Source organism: Vicia villosa, linkage group LG5, assembly GCF_029867415.1.
Source record: "Vicia villosa cultivar HV-30 ecotype Madison, WI linkage group LG5, Vvil1.0, whole genome shotgun sequence".
NCBI classification, from domain to species: domain Eukaryota; kingdom Viridiplantae; phylum Streptophyta; class Magnoliopsida; order Fabales; family Fabaceae; genus Vicia; species Vicia villosa.
The window spans coordinates 84,777,604-84,788,564 of record NC_081184.1 but is presented as its reverse complement, the minus strand read 5'-3'; the positions used below and the strand labels follow the sequence as shown (position 1 = coordinate 84,788,564).

The window sequence follows — 10,961 nt, the reverse complement described above, 5'->3', positions numbered from 1 at the left end:
CAGAGTGGAAATGGGATAGTATTTCTATGGACTTTGTGACGAGTTTACCAAATACTGTGAGAGGTTTCGATGCGGTTTGGGTGATTGTTGATAGGTTGACAAAGTCTGCTCACTTTATTCCTATTAACATCACTTTTCCAGTTGCGAAGTTGGCTGAGATTTATATCAAGGTGATTGTGAAACTACATGGTATACCGTTGAGTATTGTGTCGGATAGAGATCCAAGGTTCACATCAGATTTTTGGAAAGGTTTGCAAGAGGCTCTAGGTTCTAAGTTGAGGTTGAGTTCGGCTTATCATCCTCAGACAGACGGTCAGACCGAAAGGACTATTCAATCGTTAGAAGACTTGTTGAGGGCATGTGTTCTAGAGAAGGGAGGTTCGTGGGATACTTATCTTCCGTTGATAGAATTCACTTACAACAACAGTTTTCATTCTAGTATCGGAATGGCACCTTTTGAAGCGCTATATGGTCGTAAGTGTAGAACTCCATTGTGTTGGTTTGAATCGGGCGAGAGTGTGGTACTCGGACCTGAGATAGTAAGAGAGACTACAGAGAAGGTGAAATTTATTCGTGAGAAAATGATAAGTTCACAGAGTAGGCAAAAGAGTTATCATGACAAGCGAAGGAAAGATTTGGAATTACAAGCCGGTGATCATGTATTCTTAAGAGTCACACCTATGCCTGGTGTTGGACGAGCTTTGAAATCGAGGAAGCTTACTCCGCATTTTATTGGTCCTTATCAGATATCGGAGCGAGTTGGAAAAGTTGCGTAGCGGGTGGCGTTACCGCCAAGTCTTGCTAATCTGCACGATGTATTCCATGTGTCTCAGTTGAGGAGATACATTGCGGATCCGTCCCATGTGATTCAGATGGATGATGTGCAAGTGCGTGAGAACCTGACGGTTGAGACGATGCCGGTGCGTATTGAGGATCGTGAGACTAAGACTCTGCGAGGCAAGGAGATCGCCTTGGTGAAAGTCGTATGGTTAAGTGCGGCAGGTGAGAGTTTGACCTGGGAGTTGGAGAGCAAGATGCGAGACTCCTATCCTGAGTTGTTTGTAGCAGGTAATCTTTATTTTCGAGGACGAAAATCTTTTAAGTGGGGGAGGGTTGTAACGCCCGTAAATGTGTTTTTCTGATTAATTGTGATGTTTGCTACATTTCCCTAATTTTACCGTTTTCGAGTCGAGTCAGTCGGTAAATATTAATTATGTTAATATTTTACTTATTACTTTCCATGTGTGTAATTATTATGTTTTGGGTGTTAATTGGATAGAATTAATGTTTAGTAACATTTGGGCCAAAATTAGAATTTATGAAAGTTGAGTGGGGGATAATGAGAAGTAGAGAAATAGAAAGAGATATAGAGAGAAAAAGAGATATTTTGAGATATTTTGGGAAAGAAAGAAAGAGAGCTTGTGAAGAGAAGAGAAAGAAGAGAAAAACAAAGAGAAGAAGAGAAGTGTAGGAATCCAAACCAAGCTAGAGCCAAGAATCTAACCAAGGTAAGGGGGATGAATCTAGTTTATCTTGATTGTATGGTTCTTATAGTTTTGTGTGTTTTGTTCTTGTTCTTGCTCTTTTCTAAGCTTGATCAACAATGGTAAATTGGGTGTTTTGAAGTTATAAACTTGATTTTGTGGTGTGTATGTGTACTATGATGATAGATATTCCCATGGATCATGTTTGTTTTTCATTTCTCCATGTTTTCTTGCTCATGAAGAAATTGTTAGGTTATTGACATTTAGTGAGTGAGCCATGGAATCATTGATTGATAGAGTGAATGTATGGCATGTATGGGTTGTGTAGGATGTGTAGGGAAGCTTATTTGAGGTTTTGAGAGGATTGGATGGGGTTTTTAGGTCTGTAGCAGAACTGATTTTTCTAGGTTTACGCAGGTCCGCTGAGCGGAGGGGGTCCGCTGAGCGGAGGTCCTTTTGCAGAAAAATCTCTGTGAAGGTCCGCTGAGCGGAGGTTCTGTAATTTTTGTTTGATGATTCCCTGTCTGGGTCCGCTGAGCGGAGCTCAAGCGGACTGTGCGAAATTTTGTTTTCCAAACTTCGTTTTGTTGTATCTTTTGAACCGTAGGTCGTTTCTACGCGCCGTTTGAAGTATTATGAGAACCCTTGAGTATGCTTTATGATAAGGAGGGGTGTGTTGGTGGTTGAATGAATTTTTCATAAATGTATTTTTGTGAAATGATATTTGCTAATCAAGTATGTTTTGACGGTATATGTGTGCTGTGTGAATATGAACGCCTGAGTGGCAATTTTGATGATGTATCCGTGTGGAATAATATAACCGGTGTTATGTAGATATGTGACCGAGTTATATTGTTGTTGTTGTTGTTATGTAATTGAGTCGTTTGTATGCACAGCATGACATTTCATTACGTTAATGGCGGAATGCTATTAACAGGTGGCCAGAATTGGCAATTATTACCAGTGGGAGCTTAGTGCTCGGTAAAAAGGTGTATTTGCCCGAGTGGCAAGAGGTCATCAGTGGGGGCTAGATGCTCGATGACGGTTAGTCGTAGCTTACTGCTCGACAAAGGTGTATTTTCTTGAGGGAAAGAAGTCCCAGCATAATGCTCGGCAAGGTGTATTTGTCATAATGACAAGGAGGAGTTTTACTCCGGATATGGTACCACATGCATACGCATAGTCGAGTCTCATTCATCATCGTCAGTCTTTATAATTTATGTTATCATTCATGTACCGCATTACTTATATATTGACTGTGGTTGACTTATTGGATTATCTTGTTATATGATTCTTAATGATATTTGTGGGCATTACTATATTGATCATGCTTTCATTATGAATTATATTCTCACCCTTCTGCCTTAATGTTACCTACTCGTGGGTAATGTGCAGGTGATCCGCAAGTGTAGGTGCTCTCTTTGTAGTCGTCCGTTTTGGTGTCGTCCGCTCGTGATACGTAACACCTAGGGGGGGATCGAACACTTATTTTGTAGATAATGCTTATAGGATCCTTTTGATGTATATTTGATCCTTTAGATGCATTCGTATTATGTATTTTGGATACCTTCTCATACGGTGTATTTTGGAGGAATGTTGTGGATATTTTGTTTACTGATGCATATATATAAGTATGAATACATTCAGGTGTTTATGAGTATCCGTCCTCTTTGATTATTTGTGTTACGCATCTTTTGCGAGTATGTTATGTTTGGTTATGTGGTTACTTAAGTGTAACGCCCTAATTGTTTTTATGAATTTAATTTTTATACTCTGATATTTGTACCTATATGCCTGGGTAGAATTGGGGTGTTACAACCACTACCTTAAGATCTGCTCTCACCTCTTTTTCCCGTCGAAACCTTCGAATTTTGTGGATCTTTTCCATCAAAATTATGGAAATTTATCTTCCCTTTTAAAGTCCATTTTCCTTTCGATCTTTTACTCTTTGTTAAACCGTGTTTGCAAAGCAATCTCCGCTTTGCCTTTATCGTTTCCTCGTTCATCCATTCTTTGTTCATGAGCCTTAAGCGAGCTTTGAAGCTCCTTCTTGCTCAATATCGAAAGGTCATTTGATTCTTCGATTGCCTTTACAATATTGTCAAATATTGACGTTAAAGAACGCAAGATCTTCGACCCAACAGTCTGCTCCACAACAGTTTCTCCGCAAGACTTGATTTGAGTCACCAAATGCGTAATGCACGTTACGTATTCGTTAATTGTCTCATTCTCTTCCATTTGAACCAATTCTAATTGACGCGTGTGAGTTTGTAACTTCACCACCTTTGCTTTATCAGCCCCTTCATAAGATTTCTTCAAGATCTCCCAAGCTTTCTTTGCTGAATCGCAATCGGCAACTTTTTCAAAGTTGTCACCATCAACACATGAGTGAATCAAGAAGAGTTCCTTGTAATCTTTCTTCTTTTCTTCCTTGTGTGTAGCCTTCTGGGCATCTGTAACTTCTGCCCTAAGTGGAGTAACTCCATTGTTAACCACTTCAAGAACATCTTGATAGCCAAATAACACCTTCAGCAAATTAAGGATGAAAGCCAGGCTCTGATACTAAATATTGGAACTTACACAAACTATGTTGCTAAATCAATGGAGAAAAGTGATAATTGGAGAAGATGAAATGAGAGAATAATAGAGAGAGTAAACTGAGATGAGAAATGAAATTTTACATTTGCATCAAAATGTTACACTTGAAGGTACTTATATAAACTAAGAAAAACACAATAGAATACAACACAACTAAAAAATAAACTAAAAAAATCCAAACTCAAGCTCGTAACCAGTTACTATAACTATTGTGAAAACTTTTGGTTCCAGACATACAAAGGGGTTGTATTGAAATTAATGATAGCAAAATAAATAAAAAAGCCACAATATTGGTATTAATCCTAGTTTTGTATGGAGGAATATTTGGCAAGCTAGGGATTTGCTAACCCTTGGTTGTAGGTGGAGTATTGGTGATGGGAATAACATTCCAGTTATGGGAGAGTCGTGGATCAGAGGGTTGAATGAAGGTATGGTGAGAGGCCCTCAGCAACAAGGTGTGTATGGTATGTCCGTTAGTGAGCTTCTGTCGCCTCTCGGTAAGTGTTGGAATGTCCAAGCTATAAAGCTTCTGTTTGATTATGGGATTGCGGAGGATATTATTCACACTCCTTTGGTTGAGGATGTCGTGGAAGATAAATTGATTTGGAAAGAGGAGAAAGATGGTTGCTATAGTGTGCGTTCGGGGTATAGATTGTGGAGGAAAACACATGGTTCCCCTGATTCCAATCGTGTGGAAGGGGATTGGTGTAGTCTATGGAACATTAAGGCCCCTCCGAGAGTTAAGCATCTTATTTGGAGGATTTGTAGAGATTGCCTTCCCACAAGAAGTAGATTGTTTCATCATCACGTATCTTGCCCGGTCACATGTCCTTTTTGTCATACTCATACGGAGGATTCGTGGCACGTGTTCTTTGGTTGTTCGGTGACTAATCGGTGTTGGCAATTCGGTAGGTTTGTCCAATATTATTGATTCCCGTATTATTAATTATCATGATGATGTTGCTTCTGTTCTTCTGGATATCTGTAGTAGTGAGGATAGTAGTATGTTGGCAGGGAGAGTTGCGGTTATGGTTGATATTTTGTGGAGAAACCGTAACAACATGATTTGGAACAATGAGAGTGATACTTATTCTAAACTTGGTTTGTCTGCTTTCTGTAGTTGGCAGGAGTGGTTTGTGGCTCAGGATATTGGAAATCGGGATCAAGTGCGTCCTTATCCGCTGACTTGGAACCCCCCGTTGGAAGGTAGATTAAAATGCAATGTTGACGCAGGGTTTAATATTATTCGGGGTTCTACCAATAGAGGCTGGTGTATTCGAGACCATCTGGGGCATTTCATCTCTGCTGGTACCGCTTGGGATTTTGGTTCCTTCCCAATCCTGGAAGCGGAAGCTTTGGCCCTCAAAGAAGCCATCCTTAGTGCTATTGATTTGCATCTTGAGTATGTTATTTTCGAGAGTGATTCTCAAAATACGATTCATGCCATTTGTTCTGATGTTAATGGTTTCTCCGAGTTTGGTACTATTATTTCGTCTATTCGTAGTTTATTGGATAATTTTCCCAACTTTGAGGTAAAGTTTGTAAAGCGCCAAGCGAATTTGGTTGCTCATGCCTTAGCTAAGGCGGCCAATTTTTGGATTAGGCGTAGTTTCTTTAATGTGGTTCCTCCTTGTATTGACCTTTTGATTATTAATGATATGAGTTGAGTTTCCTTTATTAAAAAAAAAATAAAAAAGCCACAATAAAATATTATCAACATAATGAAGTGTCTTAAATTCAATGAAAACGTTATTTAGTCTAACAACTTAAACAATAATCGCCATACCATTATTAAACATTTTTAGTTTAGTCTAAAAACATGTCTTTAGTTCAATTAATATTTTAGTTTAGTCTATAGTATTATGAATTGTCAAACATTTTTGGTCTATAAATCTAATGATGATAACAACATTGATGCGGTATGTTTAGTGTCATGTGACCGACAACTGAATTTAACTTAATTAGTTGTTTCATGTGTTGAGGGAGCATATAGGAACCGAATGATTTCTGTACTCAACCGCTGTAGCTGTTTTGCTTGGCTCCAAATTGTAATTCAAAATGTAAATATTTTGCGGATTTAAACTCTTGTGTTTGCATATCTTTTTTTGGATCTAACATTAAAACTTCATATCAAATTATTGCAGCGGTAAGGTTAAAGATCTTTTTAATGTCATGGGCTCCATGTATTCCACGGTTCTCCTAGTTGGATTTAAGAAAGCAAATGCAGTGCAGCCAGTGGTTGCCGTTGAAAGAACGGTGTTTTATAGAGAAAGAGTTGCCGGAATGTACTTAGCTTTTCCATATGCTTTTGCTCAGGCAAGCATCCCTTATTTTTGAAACTTTTCTTTTGTTTGACTTATTCAAATATCATCTTAGATGCTTCTATCTTGTCTTGGATTGCAGGTTGTAATTGAGCTTCTATATGTTTTTGTACAAGCTGTGGTTTATGGATTAATAGTTTATGTTAGGATTGGTTTTGAGTGGTCTGTGGCTAAAGTTTTTTGGTGCCTAATCTTGTCTTGGATTGCAGCCATTGATTTCAGGCAATTTTTTACACTTGTTCTATTATCTTGGTTGTTTTCCTTTTGCATTTGAAGTTAATGGATTAGTGTTAAGTTTCTCGTTCAGAGAAATGCTTGATATTACGACGTTACTTGTTGGTAACTTCATTGCGAGCCATACAGTTTTATATGTTTGTATTTCATGGAGTACTGAGGAACGATTAACATTTGGTTCCATAGCTGTTGTGGAGAATTATTGTTTTCAGTTCAATTCCTAGTTTTTTTCTTTATCTTTATTTAAACTTGCAAGGGAGCAGCAGTTCAGACCAATGTTGTCAAGATCGAGATCTTACATAAGATCGAGAGAGGACATTAAGATTGTAAAATATAAAATCGTAATTAAGATCGGAAGATCTTACTCAATTAATTTTATAAGATCGAGAAATGATAACAAGATCGTAAAATATAAGATCGTCACCAAAATCGTAAGATTTTACCAAAAAATAATACATGAAATATTTTATATTATATATTTAATAGTGCATAACTTTGAATATTAAATATAAATCCATAAAGTCTAAATCGAAAACATAAAATAATTAAAAGTCTCAAATCTTAAACCTAAAATAACAAAGTCCATAAAATAAAATACTCAAAATTATAAAGGCTAGTACAAATCACAAATACGGCGATAATTTGGATTATCCCCCATAATGTCATCTCCTTCATCTTCACTAATCTCATCATCTCCTCCTCCTCCATCATCATCATCATCATCATCATCATCATCATCATCATCATCATCATCATCATCATCATCTCCATCACCTTCGTCTGCATTTTCTTCTTCATTGTCACTTTCTATAGTTTCAAGGACATCAAATTCATCTACAAGTGTAGTTGATTTAACACCAGTACTTTGCATCAAATCTTCATCTAAATCAGCCACATTTACATGATTACCACCTGCATTTTCTTCCTCAGCAACACACCACCAATCATCATCATCTTGGAAATCATCGATTGTTAGATCTCGCTTTTTCCTTTCAGCCTTATTCTTGGTCAATCTTGTATTTATCATCACATACACAAGATCGTTCATAGTCTTTTGTTTCAACCAGTTTCTTTTCTTCGTATGAACCTTAAAAGAGGAAATATTAAATTAAAATGCATAGAATATAGTAACTATAAAAAATATATATGATAATTTGAAAACATACCATCTCAAAAGCACTCCAGTTTCTCTCACATCGAGAAGAGCTGCAGGTCAAACTTAACACACGAATAGCAAAGTTTTGCAACTCTGGGAGTTCATCACCGTAAGATTCCCACCATTGAGTTGGTGTCTTGTTTTCTAGTCCACGTTGAGCTATTTCACTCCCAAAGAACCCTTTTTTACTCTTAAAATCTTCAAGCTGACCATCAATTTTATTCACCATATTCATGTCTCCTCCCATCATCCTTTCTAAACATGCACACATCCCTTGTTTAACTTCATTATCTGCTTTGAAATTAGGTTCGTAATGCAACATTGGATTAAGATAGTAACCCGCAGCATGCAAAGGCCTATGCAACTGTTTGTCCCATCTGTGATCTATAATCTTCCATAAAGGTTGGTAGCTTAAGAAAGAAAAGATTAAATTAGTTCATAAAAAAATACTTATATACTGTTTATATGAAATAAATCAATCTAAGATATTTTGTAAAATTATACCTTTTTTTCTTATTATTGTAGCTAGTTTGAATTTGCTCTTTTGCCTGATCCATTGCTTCATAGATATAGCCCATGGCTGGCTTCTCATCAGAATCCACCATACGTAAGACTTTAAGTAATGGAAAAGCACCCTTAAGGCAAATAACCAAATTCTTCCAAAAGTCTCTATTTGTGACTATATTTTCAACCAATTTCCCATCTTTTATCTTGGCAAATTTACTATCCTTCCACTCCTTAGAAGTGAACATCCTATACAATTCCCCCTTCTTAGCATTCAAGCAACCCAAACATAAATATGATGTTGCAAAGCGAGTGGCACCAGGTCTTATCAATTCACTTCCTACCGTATATTGATGCAATAAAGTTATAAGACCTGTCCTAGCATAAATGTAAGTTGTGATCTTTTTACCCGAAGCAATAATCTCCTTATGCATAGGTATCTTGCTCTCAAAATCTTCTAACATTAGATCAATACAATGAGCTGCACAAGGTGTCCAATAAAGCATATTCCTCTTGTCCATCAACATTTGTCCAACCAACTTGTAGTTTGCAGCATTGTCTGTTACAATTTGAACAACATTTTCTACCCCCACTTCCTCAACGATGTCATCCAGCATTTTGAAAACTTTATCAGATGTCTTTGAAATGCCAGATGCATCAATTGATTTTAAAAAGAAAGTTCCCATAGGACTATAAACTAAAAAGTTTATTATAGTTCTCCTCTTTTGATCCGTCCATCCATCACTCATTATTGTACATCCATTTTTTTTCCAAGCAGCTTTATGCTCCACTAATATGCTATTTATTGACTCAACTTTTGTCTTTAAATGTTTACCTCGAATGTCATGATAAGATGGTGGCTTATATCATTTACCATATCGGGCAATCATTTCACACATCTTTATAAATTCTTCATCTTTTACAACATTAAAGGAGATAGCATTGTTGTAAAAATAAGTTGCAACTTGTAGGTCAGTATCCTCTTTTTCTTTTTTCTTAAAAGCATCGTTGATAGTTGATTGAGAAGTTATCCCCCTCTTGAAAATACTTGCAAGACTTGAAGATTCAGCTTTTTTTCTTTTACCATCTTCCACATCAACCTCTACTACATCTTCACTTAGAGTTCTCTTCTTGATGAGTTTGGTTTGAAATTTATGAACAATGGTCCACATTTCTTTGCGAACTTCATCAGGAACAGATATGCAGGATTCAACATTACTATTTGTCCCTGCTAAATGATGCTTAAATCGAAAAACACCGCCGGTATATTCAGTATGACAATAGTTGCACTTGATCTTTCTTGATCCATCGTTTACGGGAGTGCCATGTTGCCATCCCACATCTTGTCTTTGACCAGCAGCATTTTTTGCAACTTTCTTATTTCTCACAGGAACCGACATACTACTATTACTACCACCAGCCATCTGTCCCATTAACAAAAAAAAGTTAAAACAAATGATTTTTATATAAAGAATTTTAATAATACAAATATTTTTTTGAAAATTAAAACATGTAGTAATAAAAAACAAATAAATAAGTAAAATTAAAAACATTATATTTGAGTGTAAAATAATATCATACAAACATATATAAATAAATAAATTAAATTAAAAACATAATTTTTTTATAAACATTATATTTGAGAAATAAAAACAATTAAAAAATCTATACATATTTCTATTGTCACGTGAAGAAGAAAAAGTTAAGAATTTAAAATCATTTTTGCTACTTCAATTTTTCCATGTTAGCAATGATTGGAGTCCTTTGCATGCTATCATAAGATAAGACACATCTGAAAACATTTTATATTATAAATTTTTTTTAAAAGATTTACATATAATCATATTATAAACATCTAAACTAATATCATCTTGGAAGTTGGAATAAAGTCAGACGGTGGTGACGGTGATGCTATATATTTTCAAGAATCATTAATATTATATTATACTATTATATTGAAAAGTAATACATTGAATACAGAGAGATGAAAAGTAATATATTTTCAAGAGCCAAATCAACTTTTCAAGGACCATAATTTATATTATATTATATTATTTTGTAGAAGATGAAAATGCATAAGGAAAAACAAAAAACAGAGCATAAAAACAATAAGAACAGAGCGCTTACTTCTTCTTCTCCGACAGCGAAATTTCTGAACCTTGAAGTCATTGCCGACTTTGCAGAAGCTTTCGGTTCGAATTCAGAGCAATTGAAAAAAAATTAGGTATTTATGTATTTATAGCATGCGGGTTGTAAACCGGGTCGCACTTTACACGGTAAATAAGCCCTATATTTTTGAGATTTTGTGGGATTCTACTATCAGCCTTTTAAATCTATTCATTTTACCGTGATTTTCGCTTGAAAACGATCCTGTTTACGATCCAGATTGGTGGAGGTGATTAAGATCGCAAAATCGTGCGATTCCACGATCTGGATCGCGATCTTGACAATATTGGTTCAGACTTATTGATTTTAGGCAAGTATGAAACAGTTTAAACAAGAATAACACTCATTTTCTGTTATTCATTAATGCAAATATTGTATCTAATGAAAGTAGGACTACATATTTCATATTTGATCCCATCTTTAGATTAACAAATACTTCCAAAATGATCATATTCATTATCGAACTCACAATTTGTTATCTTTTATTGAGAGTTTCTT

The 10,961-nt window shown here is 35.9% G+C and overlaps 1 protein-coding gene and 1 pseudogene across 1 annotated transcript; one reads left to right on the top strand and one right to left on the bottom strand.

Annotated features, from left to right (window-relative positions):
* The first annotated feature begins 4,476 nt into the window (after window positions 1-4,476).
* Window positions 4,477-5,749, top strand: LOC131604930 (uncharacterized). Its single transcript, XM_058877344.1, has 2 exons — window positions 4,477-4,870; window positions 4,995-5,749. The coding sequence occupies exons 1-2, from the start codon at window positions 4,477-4,479 to the stop codon at window positions 5,747-5,749; spliced, it is 1,149 nt and encodes a 382-aa protein (XP_058733327.1).
* Window positions 5,750-6,857: 1,108 nt separating this feature from the next.
* Window positions 6,858-9,721, bottom strand: LOC131604929 (uncharacterized; annotated as a pseudogene).
* Between the last annotated feature and the right edge of the window lie 1,240 nt (window positions 9,722-10,961).

Coding starts and splice junctions, on each gene's coding strand:
- LOC131604930 (XM_058877344.1), top strand. CDS start 4,477: ATGGGAGAGTCGTGGATCAGAGGGTTGAATGAAGGTATGGTGAGAGGC. Junction 4,871..4,994: donor AGATTGCCTTCCCACAAGAA/GTAGATTGTTTC, acceptor GCAATTCGGTAG/GTTTGTCCAATATTATTGAT.